Here is a 15,979-nt window from a genome sequence, read left to right as displayed (position 1 = left end):
GAAATCCCCTGTGGAGAATGAATCCAGACAGCCTCTAAGTGCCATCCACAAGTGAACAATCACTTTTTCTCTCTCTTGGCCTTCCAGAAGCTTTAAACACCCCAGAACTCCCCAACATACCATTCACTGGCAAAAGACAGAGGCCTGGGTTTTAGCTTCAGCTGCCAGCAGTGAGCTGTGTGTTTGCAGAACCCCGTGCCCTCTCTGGGCTAGGTCCCCTTGCCTGCCCACGCGAGGTTGCGGGAACTGAGCGCAGAGGTCCCTTTGAGTTAAGGCCGACCATGGTCTCCCGCCGGGCTGCAGCCTCAGGGCTCGGCATCGGATGCCAGGCGCTGGTTAGACGCTGCTCGGGCGGTCACACCCCTCCTGCGCGCCCAGCAGACGCCCCGTGCTCAGCGCGCCCGTGGGGAGGTGCCTCTCGGGCGCTCCCCGGCCGGGACGCCACTGCCGGGGCCCGGCGGGACTTCGCTCGCAGTCTGCCCGCGGCCCTTTATACCCAGCCGGACCGGCGCTCACTAATGTTTAACTCGGGGTTGAAACTTGGGAGCGCCGAGTGACTGCGCGCCCGGGGCTGCGGAGCTGCACGCGCGTCCGGGAGGCTCGCCTGACTTCTGCCTGCGCTCCCGCTCCGAAAGCTTAGCTCCGAGGAGACGCCGACCATGAAGGTGAGGGAGTAGCTGGCCTCCCCCGCACCGCCCCCAGAGCCCCAGGGGCGAGTTGTAGGTGCCTTTTCACCAAACTCTCCCCAGATTGCCCCCAAAGCTTGCGGATCGAAACCAGGAGCTCTCATTAGGCGGAAGCTTCAGGGCCACGCTCTGACAGGTGAAGGGACGCCCCAGGGCTCTCGCCTGGCTCTCGGACCCGCGGGCTTTCTGCTAGAACCCAGGCACCGAGCCTTGGAGAACCTGGAGGGCCACCCGCAAAACGCACGCCTGAACCCTCACTTGGCTTCTGAGTTGTAGGCCTAGAGAAGCAAACAATTAAAGTGTTCAGGGGCCAAAAGTTCAAGGGAGACCGCTCTTGCAACCTCCGACTGGTGCGCTCCAAACCCTCCCAGCCCGCGGTGCCTCTCTCCCAGTGCGCGCCCGTCGGCAAACCCCGCCGCCTCGGGTGCAGCCCAGGCCCCGACACTCTTACCCAGCCTGGGGCCAAGCGGCTGGCTCTAACTGGACGTGATCTGCCCGCCTTGCAGACACCGTGGAAGGTGCTCCTGGGACTGCTGGGGATCGCTGCGCTCGTCACCGTCATCACCGTGCCTGTGGTTCTGCTGAACAAAGGCAGTAAGTTTAAAACATTTGAAAAAGATAAGACAGTTGGAGACCGGGATCAGGTTCTATTTTACCACACCAAGGAGACCTAGGGATTTTGCTGGGGACTGGGTGGGATTGGTGTGCCAGGTCGTCGCTGAGGCTTCGCTGGCGTGGTTGCTGCTTCTTGTGTAGCCGCTAGATTCACTTCGTTGGTCTCCAGTGTTTAGGCTTCGAGAGCCTTGCACCTGCCACGTCTTGTGTATGGCAAATACATACTTCCTGAAAATAAGGGGAAGTTTTAAGATTTCTTTATGTTAAATTTGAATTTAGTACCTTTTGAATGTAAATTTTTAAAAAAGCAACTTTCGTGGTTGTGATTTTCAAAGGAAAAGAGGCAGCGTTCAAAGATCCCAGACAGCAGTAAGAATGTCATAAGGGGAGGGAAAAAAATAAGAAAGCAAGTCCCCAAATACAGTTTTGAGAAAAGACAGTGCTTGGGGAGCCCAGGGGGTTTTCCTTCAGGGATGATGGAAATCCATCAGTTGGAGAGTTGGGATGCAGGAAAATAACAATTTGACCACTTATAGAAGTAAGTATTTCAGAGTTAAATCATAAAGCTGTTATCCATGGTAATATTCAGAGGAGGTGGGATCAGTGACGTTTGGTGGATTCTTTCATTTAAATCCACCTTGGTTTCTTTTAGCTTGCCTCACTGTTCCCGTTTAGTCCTAGCTCTTAATATAAAACATTCATATAATGAAATACACACTATTGGATGCAAACAAGTGAGAATAACTAGTTTGGGTCTCCACTGGCCCTACTTTCCTTTTAAATAGTAACTTTCATGTAAGTATCCACATTCTAGTCAGCCAACTGAGGTGTTTTCTCTGATGGTCTAGTCAACCAGGAAATGTGTAAACAGTGCTTATATCCTGAGGGGTCTTATCTAGATTTCAGTTGACCATTCAGAATTACTTTGTAGAACCATCAAAAATCATGTTTGGCCGGCAATTTCAGGGCCAGGGCAAAGGTGCCAAAGGTTAAATAACTGAGTGTGTTGACCTATTGATAATGATTTTCAATTACTTAAGAAAGCCATGGTTACCACCATTTTAGACCATTAAATGGCAGGCATCTGTCCACTTTTTTGACTCTTTGTTGTGAATTGTTAAAATATAACTGCTTTCATAAAGTGGTACTTTGTATATTTAAACAACCACACACACAAAGCCTTCCTGTGGGAAAAGCACGGGTCACCCATACAATCAGTAAATATTCACATGACCTACATTATGTTCTAGGAACTGTGCTAGTTGCTGCAAATCCAAAGATTAAATTTTATAAATAAAAAGATCCCCAACCTCAGGAAGTTTATAATCTAGTGGGAAACAGATATGCAAACAAATCAAAGTAACCTGGATAGTCCATTCATCTCTAATATATTGCTGAGGCACCCAGGCATCCTTGGAAGAATGGGTAAAACTGTAATTATCAGAACTTCCCTTCCGGAAAGTTGAAAGGAACACTAAACTTTGATAAATAAACCACTTAAGACGGCAATGAAATGGCTTAGGGGCCTGAGTCATCTATCTGCCTTCCATGGGGTTTGGTTAAGTTAACTACAGGGATTTTGTTTTGCTGGGGGGCGGGGCATACAGACTGGGGAGGGGCTATCTTACCATTTCCCTTAAACCATACTTAGTCTCTTCTCCAAATAAAATTTGAACAAAGATTTCAAGGACATTTCTCTTGACAGGGACTTCCAGAGAGGTTCAGATGTCTAGGTCCAACTATTATTATGATTCAGTGAGAAAATTTAGGGAGGCTTAAGCAAACTTTCTCAGGGGTTAAAAGGATCACTTCTGGGAAAGTGTGGGAAGACTTCTCACAGAGATTTTTTTTTGTGGGGAGGCCTGAAGAGTTAGTATCAGTTCCTGGAGACAAGTTTTTCCAGAAAACATGAATGACTTGTGAGTCATCATAGAGACACAAGATCACATCCTCTATCTGGGAACATAAGAGGACTCCTAGCAAGAGAGAAGTGTGGGCAGCAGGGCTTTAACCTGTAGATGATGGAGAATTCTAGCATGCCTGAACTGTGGTGCATGACAGTGGGAAGGTGGGCTGACATGGGGCAAGGCTGGAGAGGAAGCAAGGGAAGTATCCCAGGACACTGATGGCGCAGAGCAGAATTTGGAAGCTACAGAGCTACTCAGAAATGTGAATGATTAGACTTTCGTAATTGTAAACAAAGGGAGTAAGGGGGTAGGGTGGCTAAGAATGCCTCTTGGACTACTGGGTGGAGATGTGGTTTCACTGTGTGCTTTATTTAAACTTACACAATAAGTTATTTCTCTTCTTGCATTTCTTAATAGGAATGTATGTATATTTGAGGAGAAAAGGGAAATTATCTTGTTTCAACTCCAGCCTTATCATAAGGAACAAAGATAAAAGCTCAGGAATGCAGTATTTTTGCTAACTCAGGAATACCATTCCTGGGCTGTGCCACAATGAGGGACAGTCTTTTTACAAAGGATCCAGAGTCATCACCCAAGAAGTGTCCTTCATATTGTCAATCTAGATTTTCAAGTCAAACAAAACCAGAAAGGAAGAGAAGAAGGGAGGTGGGAGAGAGGAAATATAAATGGAAAGGAAAGGAAAGGGGAAAAAAAAAAAGAAGAGAAAGAAGGAAGGAGGAAAGGAAGAAAGATTTTGATAGAACAACAAAACAAAGTCCTAGATTATGTGGAAAGCAAAGAAATAAAGAGCCAAGAAAAAAAGAGGAAGAAATGAGCAAACCCAGGTTCATCCCCTGAGAGGTTGGTTTAAAGGTTAAGTGTTTCCATATGAAAAGCTGACTTTAGCAGAACTCTGGACACACCCAGAGCAGAGAGAGAGAGACCGAGACAGAGAGAGAGACCGAGACAGAGAGAGAGATGGAGGTGTAAGCTTAATACTGTTAATGAATTGTTTTAGAATAAAAAATCCTCGAGGTCAGGAATTATGCATTTCACAAAGCAAAATTAAAAGTTCATCTCCTTCTGTATATATAGTAAAGGATTGTATTTTGTTTTAAATCCCTCAAGTATCCTAGTAGAGAAGGATATTGCATATTTGGACATTCAGTTTCTCAGAGAATCAGCAATAAAATGTATAAAAATAATTTACTCACATTGGAATTGTAGAAATCTTCCTGGCCTAGAGGCAATAAAACCTTCTCACTCAGCATTTGTGATCCCTTTAATTCCCTCTTTACATTATATTATAGGCTGAGTTTTTTAAATAACTGTCAAATAGTTTCATTATTGAGTTTTGTCATTTGTCAGAGAGTTTTCTTATTGGGTTTTGTACGGGATAGAGACATTTCTGTTCTTCTTGTGTTCCTTCCACTGCTGTAGCAGTAAATTTCCTCAATACCTTCTTTCAGCGCATAGGAAATTTGACTGCTCAGCCATCCACCAGTAATAAAAGAAAACCCAAATGTGAAGGAGACAGGAATAATCAGAGAAAGAAAAGATAACATCTATGAAATTTGCCTGAGGAAGTCCAGGATCTATTCCAGGTTTAAAAGCACAGAAATGAGCCTGAATGAAAGCTTTGTATATTTCAGAGGACAGGTTCTAAACAGAGAGCCCTGTAAAAGCTCGAGTTGACTCCAGCTCACTCAGTTATCAAGCTTTGTCAAGTGCTCCTGAGGTCAGTGGGTTGGTCTTTTTCAGGCCAGCTATTTTGGCTTTTGGTGCCCCAGCTATAGCATATGCCTTAAATTTCTCTATCATAGACATCTTGCCGCTCATCTTAAAAGGGATCAGAGAGAAAAAGGGAAGACTATTTGCCCAACTGATGCTTAGAGAAAAATGACATCAAGAGACTGGCTAGAGCTGGATCAGTGTACTTGAAATTTTAAAACTTAACAAAGTGCTGAGCCTAAGGAATGTAACTGTAAGTACCTGCAGGACCCCTTTCCTTGTGGAAGAGAAGGCACAAAGATGTAATAATAACCAACATGGATTCACTCTGTGCCAGGTATTGGGCTGAGGGCTTTCAATACACTTCTCATTTGATCCTTATAACAACCCTTTGAGATAGGTTATTATCTCCACTTTTACAGATGATTTACAGAAACCTTGAGAGGGTGCTTTAGTTATTTATTACTGCATAATGAATTGTTCTCAAACTTAAAACAACAAATATTTGTTATCTCACAGTCTCTATGGGTCAGGAATTTGTCAGAGGCTTAGCTGGCTGTTTCTGGCTGAAGGTCCCTCATGCTGCTGCAGTCAAGATATCTTCTGAAGGCTTGACTAGGGCTGGGGGATCCCCTTCCAAGCTCTCTCACGTGGCTGTTAGCCAGAGGCCTCAGTTCCCCATAAAGGATGGGTTTTTCCAAAGGGTGCCAGGGCAGCTGTCTTCCCTTAGAATGAAGGATATAAGAGAGCAACTGAGTAGGAAGCCTCAGAGCTTTTTTGACCTAGCCTCAGAGGTGATGTGCCATCACTTCTGTTGTATTCTATTAGTCACACAAAACAACCCTGATACAAAGTGAGAGGGCATTACACAAGGGCATGAATATTGGGGTGGAGATCATTGGGGCCATCTTGGAGGCTGGCTACCAAAGTTAAAGAACTTGCTCGAAGTTCCACAGAGTTGGCGTTCACGCTCAGGCACCGTGCATTTAGAGCTGGTACTTTGTGATCAAGTATAAAGTTAATGTGGCCATATTAGCATAAATGTTACAACTTCCTATTTATATGACTGTATTTAATTTCATGACTGCTAATCCCTGGATGCCAGTGTTCTGGGGAAAAGTGCCTGCTGCTGTCTCTGTTCCTACACAGAGCTGTAGAGGAGCAACAACTTCCAGCCCAGGACTGACATCTCACTCTTTTGACTGGTCTTATTAAGTGTTTTCAGTGGTAGTAGTAGGTCCAGATTTAGTACTTGCACTGGATTACACTTGTTTTGTTTCCAATGTATGCTGTGTTATTTCATCTGATCTTCACAAAACAATCCACATCAGAGGAGGTATTCATTTCCTGACTTGTTACACTTAAGAAACTGAGGTATAAAAGTTTAGTGCTTTGTGAGGAAGTACTAGAACTTGGGAATTCAAATCTTGTAACTTCTAGCCTTCCCTGAGTCTGCTGGTTTCCATGAATAACTGTTTTAGAGAAATGCTTTGGTGGAAACTTTTGTAACTTAAAGATTAATCACTGCTTTATGGCTTGATGCTAACCCTTGCATTATTGTAAATCAATTATCTTGTAAATATTTTCACCTTTAGTCTTCACAGGTCCATTATGACTTCCCAAAGAGGGCGTGTCTCTCAGAGAGCAAACTGAAACCACAAAATTAGCACTTCTGTGTTAGCTGTTTTATTTTTGCAGTTTTGTATGGTACTTCAAAATTATAACTTCCTAGGAAATTTCTTCAAACTTTATGATAAACCATTTGCTTTCATTAACTGTGCACATTAATGAGCACATTTCTTCATTGTTTGGTCCACTGGGGAAGCAAGTAGACCCATGAGCTTAGGTCACTTGTTTCAGCATCTAAGGCCCAGGAAGCCGAGGTAATTTAAGGCAGAGCCAAAGCCAGCAGGGACTTTGTTCCTGGCAACCGGAGGGCCAAGGTGGCTTAGGATGTGCAACAGAGAAAGAAGGGCAAGGGGGGTGAATATTAAGTGGGTAACACCACCCACCCCTTCCCTGACTTAACTGTGGGTCCCCCCAAACTGGTTGGGTGGCCCCTGCATCCTTAACATCATCTCTGTGGGGCTGGGATGGCTCCCATTTCCCTATTATTTTCATTTATTCTTTTATTCCAGGCAGAAAACTTGTTGTATGAGATTTAAAACCTCTGAAGGGCTAAGGTCCTATATTGGCCAGAGGCGATATTTGTGAACTCTCCTGTGTGCACTGAATGCTTACTGCATGGCAGCTGTTGTTGCGGGTACAAGGGATGATTCTCTAAACAGTAGAGGCAAAGAGCCTGCACCCATGGGCCTTTAGGGTTATGGGGCAGGCAGATAGTAGGCAAGCTGAGTACTGTCTGAGTACTTTCAGACAGTGATACAGGCTAGGACAAAAATAAAGTGTGGTCAAGAGGATGGAGGGACACAAGAAGGAGTTTCTCTTTTTCAAGCATGAGTGTGGCATGATCTTGTTTCTCTTTCTAAAATGCCTCTGACTCTGGTATAGATAATGGTGGATGGTGGGAAGTGGATTATCCAGGTGAGAGATGATGCCAGCTTGGACAGGGTGGTAGCACCGGAAGGAGGAGAGACAAGGATGAATCCTTGAACAGTCACTGGCTAACCCAAGTGGAGACCTTTTTTCTTGCCCTCATGGCTCTATCCTTCCCAGAAGAGCTAATCTGCATTGGTCCCTCCAGTTTCCTCATCCTACTGGATACACTTCCTCTTTCCAAGGCAGGTCTCGGGAGGGCCTTCTACATAACGCACCCAGCATGTCAGCAGAAGGTAATTCTCTAATTCAGCAAATATTTTTTGAACATTTTCTACGTTAGGCACTTTGTTGGTCCCTGGAAATATAAAAATAATAGACAAGGCCCTTGCCCTCAAATAATTCTTAATCTTAAAGGAAACATAAACATTAACTATAATAAAAAGGGCTAAGTGTCCTCCTAGTAAATGATCAAAGTGCTGTGGAAGCTCTAAAGAGTTGAACATGGTAAATGCTGCCCAGGGAAGTTCCTATATGGAAATCAACCAGGCTTAAAGGGTTAATAATTAACGGGCCTGAATACAACCTTTTCGATCTTGGAGCCATCAGACTGGCTCCCAGGCATGCAGTTCACCTACGTGTTTATCCCTCAACAGTTTACAGCCCCGACCCCCGATTCTGTATGCAGTTTATGTCAGAGAGAACACTATTGGCTGCACGTAACAGAATACCTGGCCCAAAGTTGTTTAAACTATAGACTCTTATTGTTAGCATCTTTCGTAACTGGAAGTGCAGAGGTAGGGCAGTTCTAGAGTTTGTTAACGCAGTGGTCCCACAGCTTCCTCCAGGGCCCAGGGTCTCTACGTCTTTCAGCTCTGCTGGTCTCGCACTCTTACTTTCGTTCTCAAGCTTGTCCTCTCAGGTCGAGCATGGCTGCTGCTGCAATGCGTCATTTGTCACACAGCCATTTCACAAGGTAGGGAGGATGCTCTTCCTCATTCATAGTCTGTTCTATCAGGGAGGAAAACTACTTCCACAAGTTCCCTGGCCCAAGGCGGACTTTCCCTCATGTCTCCTTGGCCATATTTGTGTCATTTATCCATTCTAAACCCATCTCTGGCAAGGGGAAAGGATTCCCAAGCTTGGACTAGATTAACCAGGACTCACCTTTCTGGGACCAGGAGGGAGCTCCTTCCTCAGCCCTTGGAAGGGGAAACGGAATTACCTAAGTTGAACTGGGGATTCTAAAAGGAAGAAATGGGAGGTCTATGTAAGTGCATCAGATATTTTATGATTGCTTATTTTTCATTACACTGGAAAAATTTAATTTACTAGCAAAAGAAAATAGATGTCAAGCCAGCTCTGATCTCCAAAGAATCCAATCATACAACTCTCTCCCTCTCTTCTCACTTTCCTTCCTAACCAAACGAGTTTATTGTAAAGCAGGGTGTTTTGATGCTGCCTTTTTGATCCTGAAGGCATTTTTGAGCCCAGCACTTGCTTTCTGTTGTTATCCAAAATGATTGAGAATAGGGAAGAATTGAGTTTGCAACATTTAAGATACAAATCTGAGAAAATGGAGCAGGTCAGAAACATCTGAGGGAAACTACTCTCAATTTTCTCATAAAAAGCACATATAAACTGTTGTATTTTATCCAATTCATAATGGGGAAATGTGGCAGAAACAGTTAACATAAAACAAAACAGTCAACATAAAGAAGTTTCAAAATACATGGTAAAAGTTAGACCTGTAAAAGTTGACCCAGAAAAGTAGCATTTGAAATAATCTACATGGTAATGATTTCATTAAGATGAAAATGGTTTGACTGGGCTGAAAAGAAAATCCAGAACTCCAAAAAAATCAAGCAGCCCCTTCGTACTAGCTGGAGATCCCCACACCCCGACCCCTACCCCGTGCTCCCCCGCTGCTCCCTCGCCTACTCACGTGTCTCTGCTCCCCAGGCCTCCAGCACCTCCCCACGGTCATTCTCAGCTGACAGCCAACCTTGCTTTCTATTTTAAGGAGAAAACTAAGGCTATTAGAAGAGAAGGTCCTCAATTCCCACCAGCCCCCTCTCAGCACCTGCCCAAGGCCAAACCCTTCTTTGTACACTGACCTCATCCCCTTTCACTTACTAAGAGATGTGGCTGCAGCTAGTTCCTCTGCCCACTGCACTGTCATTTTCCCCTCTCTATATAAATGTGCTGTAAATCTCTCACATCCTGAAAGAAAGGGGGGGGGAAGGAGGGAGGGAGGAAGGGAGGGAGGGAGGGAAGGAGGGAACGAGGGAGGGAGGGGGGAAGGAGGGAGGGAGGGAAGGAGGGAGGGAGGAAGGGAGGGAGGGGGGAAGGAGGGAGGGAGGGAAGGAGGGAGGGAGGGAGAGAGGAAGATCCTTTCTGTACCCCACATCCCTGCCCCCCTCCCAGTCCCTTTCCCTGCTCCCTTTACCAAAAAACTCCTGGAAGAGTTTTCTATTTTCTTTGTCTGCTGTTCCTCTCCCGCTCCCTCTGGAACTCACTGGCATGAGGCTTATCCTCACCCGTCACTAGAATGTTTGGCTCTGCTCGCGTCAAAATCCCTAACTTCTGTGTTGCTGAGTCCAGGGCTCAGTTCTCCCTCTGAATCTCCCATTCCCTGTCAGTTGATCATGCTTCTTCTCCCCCTTCTCTGGGTTTCCACTCTCTCTTAGTTTTCCTCCTGCACTTGCACATGCTCCCTCCCATTCTCCTTAGGGGCTCCTCCTCCTGTCTGACTTTTCTTTTTAACATCTTTATTAGGGTAAAATTACTTTACAATGGTGTGTTAGTTTCTGCTGTATAACCAAGTGAATCAGCTATATGTATACAAATATGCTCATACTGTATAACAAAGTGAATCAGCTATACATATACATATATCCCCATATCTCCTCCCTCTTGAGTATCCCTCCCACCCTCCCTATCTCACCCCTCTAGGTGGACACAAAGCACGGAGCTGATCTTCCTGTGCTATGCGGCTGCTTCCCACTAGCTATCTATTTTACATTTGGTAGTGTATATAAGTCCATGCCATTCTCTCACTTCATCCCAGCTTACCCTTCCCCCTCCCAGTGTCATGTCTGACTTCTAACCTTGGACTCCAAGGCTTCATCCTGGAACCTCTTCCTTCTTTCCCCCAGGTGATCTCATCTACTCCCATGGCCTTAAACACCATCTATAACCTGACAACAACACGCAAATTTATATCTCCAGACCAGACCTCTTTCCTGAACTCTACATGCATATGTGTGCATCTATTAAGTGGACATCTCCATTTTGATGCTATTAGCATCTCAAAGTAACATCTCCCTAAACTTTTTAATCCCCTCAAACTTATTCCTCCCTTAATACATCTGGTCTCAGCAAATAGCAATTCATCTGTTTTTCAGTTACTGAGGCCAAAATTCATGCAGTTCTCAACTCCTCTCCCTTGTTCACACTCAACATCCTATCGGTCAGCAAATCCTTTCACTTCTGCCTTCATGTTCTTTCAGAATTTGGCCGTATCTCAGCACCTCCACTACTACCACCCTAGTCCAAAACACCATCACCTTTCACCTGAAATATGCAAAAATCCCCCTATTTCTCTTCTTACTCCCTGCAGTGTATTCTCAACACAGCTGGCAAGATGACTCTGATAGGCAGAATTCTAAACTGATTCCCCAGATTTCCTCCCTGCCCCGTGTGCTAATCTCTGCCTAATCTCTGAGATTGTGAATATAATGGATTTTATCTTGGTGGTTAGGTGATGTTATATGATGGCATAATCAGCTTTAAGAAAGGGAGATGACCTGGGTGAGCCTGATCTAATCACATGAGCCCTTAAAAAGCAGAGATTCTCTAGCACTTAACTGTGACACTTAACCTCCTAACATAAGGCATTATTTATTTACTGTTTGCTCCTATGTCTCCCCCCATTAGAATGTAAGCTTCATGAGGGCAAGAATTTTTTATGTTTTGTTCACTCATATCTCTAGTGCTCAGAACATTGAAGAACAGAGTGGGTGCTTTCCTAGGGCTGTTGTAACAAATACCATACAGTGAGTGGCTTAAAACAGCAAACATTTATTCTTCCACAGTTATGAAGCCCAGAAGTCCAAAATCAAGGTGTCGTCAGGGCCACGCTCCCTCTGAAGGCTCCAGGGAAGAATGCTTCTTTGCCTCTTCCAGCTTCTGGTGGTTACTGGCAACCACCTTGACTTGTAGCTGTATGACTCCAAATTCTCCTTTCGTTGTCACATGGCCTTCTTCCCTTTCTGTCTCCACATGGTCCTCTTCATTTTCCAAGTCAGCAAAAGCATGTCTTTGCATGGCCTTCTTATAAGGCCACTCCCTAATCCCGTATGACCTCATCTTAACTAATTACATCTACAAAACCCCTATTTGCAAATAAGGTCACTTTCTGAGGTTCCCAGTGGACATGAATTTTGGGGGGTGAGGAAACTATTCAACCCAGTACAACTTGACAAACATTTGGTGAATTAAAGAAATTATCTTAGAGCTCATGTAAAAACATATTTTTGATGAACATTTTTTAATGTTACTTTAATTCTGATTAAAATTCTTATATTCCTAAATATGGGGTCAAGTCATCCACTACTAGATCACACATACCTATTCGTATAGTGCCAGCAGCTGCTTGATAAAATAAATTCATCCTTTCAGCTTACTTATAGACCAGTGAAGACATGACTGTTCAGATTAAATATTTAACTAATGATAGAAGATTACTTGATTAATTGGCAAACTATATGTTATAGAAAATAAACATTGAAGAAGATGATGTTGTAGCAAAGTGTAGTGTACGGAGTGAGGGGTAGTTCCAGAGGCATGAGGAGGGACCATGAAAAACTGAAGGCCACAGATGCGGATTGTTTATTTGAGAAGTAGGCTGATAAATACAAGAAGAGAGATAGGAAGAAGGCTGCCAGAGCCCACAGGGTCAGTAAGTATTTGTTTGATATGGGTACACCCTGTGCATGCTTATGGAGAGGGCAGAAGTAAGCAGTGAAAACAGAATGAAGATACTGAGGGACAAGAGATGAAACAGAGCCCCTAAGAAATCAAGAGGACCAGGATCTGAGGCCCGGGGCAGGTCCACTTCTGCCTCTGAGTGCTGAGGAAAGGGTTAAAGAGTGGAGGAAGGGACAGACAGAAGTGGAAAGCAGAGTAACAAACAAGCCCCTGTGGTGGCTCTAAAGGAGGAATCACTGAATGTTTTCAATGGACAAGTTCCCACTCTTTTGAAAATGTGTACTGCAGGGCCTGAGTTATTCAAGATTTGTTATGTTTAAGATCTAGGAAACATGAAAAAAAAAGGGTGGGGGGGAGAATAGAAACCTATTATAAAGCTTGCATGGCTACTTTTTATGAGTGTAGGGAAAAGATGATGAGAGTTACCAGTTGTACCATGGAAGAGAGGAGGGTAGTACAACCTTCTTTCCAGAAGTCACAGAGTTGCCATCCTTAATAACACTCCAGAGAGAAAATTCTAGGGTTTTCAGAAAGAATTGATGCCCCTCTGACTTCGGAGCACTAGAACAAATTATGTTCTAATGTAACCTACCAACTGTCCCAGGTCCAAATGATACTACCAAGCTGCCTGTTTAGATTATTTGCAAAGCTTGAATCCAGACACTTCCATAAAGTCTAATCCATCTATGCTAACTACAAAAACTGCCAACAAGTATTTACCATGTACCTCACTCTGCTGCATACTTAGGTTGTTTAGAGCAGTGGTTATAACCACAGCCTTCAGAACCCTATTGCCTAGGGCTTACTAGTCATGAGACTTGAGTCTAGTTACTATCTGCACCTCAGTTTCCTTATCTGTAAAATTGGGATGAAAATAAGTTAATAAGTGTACAATGCCTAGAATAGCCCAGCACATTGGAAGGTCTCTATAAGTATCTGTAATGATTACTCTTTATATATTTTTAACTTAAAAAATTTTTTTAACAGTCCCAGAGACAGGCATTATGATAATACTTGTCTCACACTCCTGAAAGTTTTGCTGGGTGAATGCTGGAGAGGGCAATTTCTATGGTAGTTTTGTTTTCCAGTGATCATTTTCCTCACCTCCTGGCAGACAAACAGTTGTCACAGAGAGTAGCCTTGTTGATCATGCCTGTAAATCTTTCTGGAAAGTTCTTCAGTGACTTGGTATTAGAGCTTTCAGCTTCCCCAAATGCTGATGTTCTCTAATCAGTTTTCTTTCCAAACTAATCATTTCTAGCTTGCACTGTGACCTCCCAGTGATGTCTCACTACAACTACTACTGCTAAAAACCAGCCCTTTGCTAAAATAGTTGCTTGTTTCACGGGCCTGTGGGTCATTTATTTATACAGTTAAGACGTTTCCACATTTCAGCTGTTTCTCATCCCCTTGGATTACACTGGCTTAATGTCAGTCGACATAGTGGGGTGTAAAAAGCCTTGTCAATATTAATTATGGCCACAGTTATCCAGTCCTGATTATTCCCAGAAGAGTCCTAACAAGGGGTGAGGGAATAACTATAATCAGAATTAAAAAATTCCATTTCAAAAAGGAATAAAGCCATCCTAATGCCCTGTTTAGTGCTGGCTTCCTGTGTGTGCTGAACCTCCTGGCTCTTCACTGGGACGAGGGCAGGGTGAACTGGGCAGGGTAAACTGGATTTAGTTCAGGCAGTCCCTTTGGCCTTGCATTTCTTCACCAGTGGCTATAGACATCATCTTGACCTGAAGTTTGAGACGTGAATATTCTGCCCACTTTCACTTCTCTGCCGTATGTATTGGAATCTTATGTTGATATTCATATTGTTTCAAGGCAGTTAGAATTTCAGTCTCAGCATCTGTCTTTCAAACTGTTTTTTTTTTTTTTTCGTGTTGCTGACCATTCTGAGGAATGTCTAGATAGGGTCGTCAAGCTACAGTCAGGGCTGGCTGCTTAATTTTGTAAATTAAGTTTTATTCGGAATACAGCCTTTTCTATTCATTTAGATGTTGTCTGTGGCTGTTTTCAGGCTACAGTGGCCGACTTGAGGAGTTGCAAAGCCTAAAATATTTACCATCTGGCCCTATAAGAAAAAGTTTGCCAACCCCAGGTCTAGATATTGTAATCTTACAGCCAGAAGAGACCTTCTTATTTTATAGGTAAGTTGTGTAAATCCGCACAGAGATGTGATGAACACTGAAATCGCACTAGATGTTTCAGCAGAGAAATTTGATATAAAAATTGGTTACACAAATTAAAGAGCAAAAGAAAAAATTGTGAGGTGAGTGAGAGACAGAAGCTGTAGGAAGAAGCTCTCTCTAGGGCTTGGGAAAAAGAAGAAGAGGGACATAGAAGTTCTGGGCTCTTAGTTCCAGGGTGTGTGAGGCGTGCAGCTGAGAGGCAGGATGCGACAGGTTCAGGTATAAAAAGAGAAGCAGGAGGCTGGGACAGGTGCTCCTTCGGGGCACCTGCTGACAGGACCAGCAAGATAAAGGGAGTCTCTCCTGCTCTCCTACTGACTCCACTCCTTCTCTGTGTTTCCCTAATGGCAGGACCTAACAGGAAGCCTACCGATGAAGGGGTCTGGGAAACACAGCTGTAGACCCCCTTTGAGCAAAGGATAGAAGTGTGTGTTTGAGCTGATAGACAATAGGTAAATGACGGTCACAGGCTTAGAGAAGTGAGAATGCCTGGTGACAGCGAGTGGAAGGCTGGAGCCTGAGGCTCCTGTCCTCGCTCTATTTAGACCCAGCTGGCCCAGTGCACTGCTTTCCTACTTACCAGTCTCTTGGAGTTCACGATGCTCATATTTAGAGCTGTGTTCCTGTGTTTGTGCTCTCCTGTTTATGTTGTCTGGCTTTTATCTTTTCATTTGACAAATATTTATGAAGTGCCTTCTACGGCCAGGCATCATCTAGGCCGTGCTGAGATAACTAGCAAACAAAACGTAACAAAACACAATCAGTGCCCTCCTGGAGCCCACAGACAGTCAAGAGAGGCAGACGATAAACAAGTAAAAACTAGAGTACGTTAGATGGCATCACTGCCGAGGAAAAAAAATTCAAGCCAGGAAGGGCGATACAAAGAGAATTTCTTAACCATGGGGTTGTAAATGTTAGTCCAGGAAAGGAAGGTGACATTTAAATAAAGACCTAAAGGAGGTAGGGAACAAGCTTTGGGCACATCTGAGGGGAAGAATATTCCAGGCAGAGGGTGTAGCAAATTCAAAGTCTCTGAGGCAGAAGTGGGCCCAGTGTGTCTGAGAAAGAGTGGGGAGGCCAGAGCAGATGGGAAAAGAGGAGAAGGAGGGCGGAGACCAGAGTCACGACACGGACAGCCCCTCATTGTCTCCTTTTTTTCCAAATTTTTGCTATTCTGAAAAATGTGCATGGTACCAGTTGGTTGGCCTTTCAGAGTAGACCTTTGAAAATGCAGCGATTACATCCCTAACAAAAGTTTGCTCATCTGACACTCTGATCTTAGAGTAAATGCTTAGAGTACACAGCCCAAGGTTCAAGGGCTCCAGCTCAATGGCAATGCATTTATCAGATG

At 44.1% G+C, this 15,979-nt stretch overlaps 1 protein-coding gene across 1 annotated transcript in view; it reads left to right on the top strand.

Moving 5' to 3' along the window:
• The first annotated feature begins 409 nt into the window (after window positions 1-409).
• The window catches only part of DPP4 (dipeptidyl peptidase 4), an 83,802-nt gene continuing 68,232 nt past the window's right edge, over window positions 410-15,979 (top strand). The window contains exons 1-2 of the mRNA XM_007105292.4: window positions 410-665; window positions 1,193-1,280. Of these exons, the coding sequence (XP_007105354.1) occupies window positions 660-665; window positions 1,193-1,280 (94 nt within the window). The 5' untranslated portion in view covers window positions 410-659. The remainder of the gene's footprint in view (window positions 666-1,192; window positions 1,281-15,979) is intronic.

Source organism: Physeter macrocephalus, chromosome 2 (genome assembly GCF_002837175.3).
Source record: "Physeter macrocephalus isolate SW-GA chromosome 2, ASM283717v5, whole genome shotgun sequence".
NCBI classification, from domain to species: domain Eukaryota; kingdom Metazoa; phylum Chordata; class Mammalia; order Artiodactyla; family Physeteridae; genus Physeter; species Physeter macrocephalus.
This window is presented reverse-complemented; position numbering and strand designations above follow the sequence as displayed.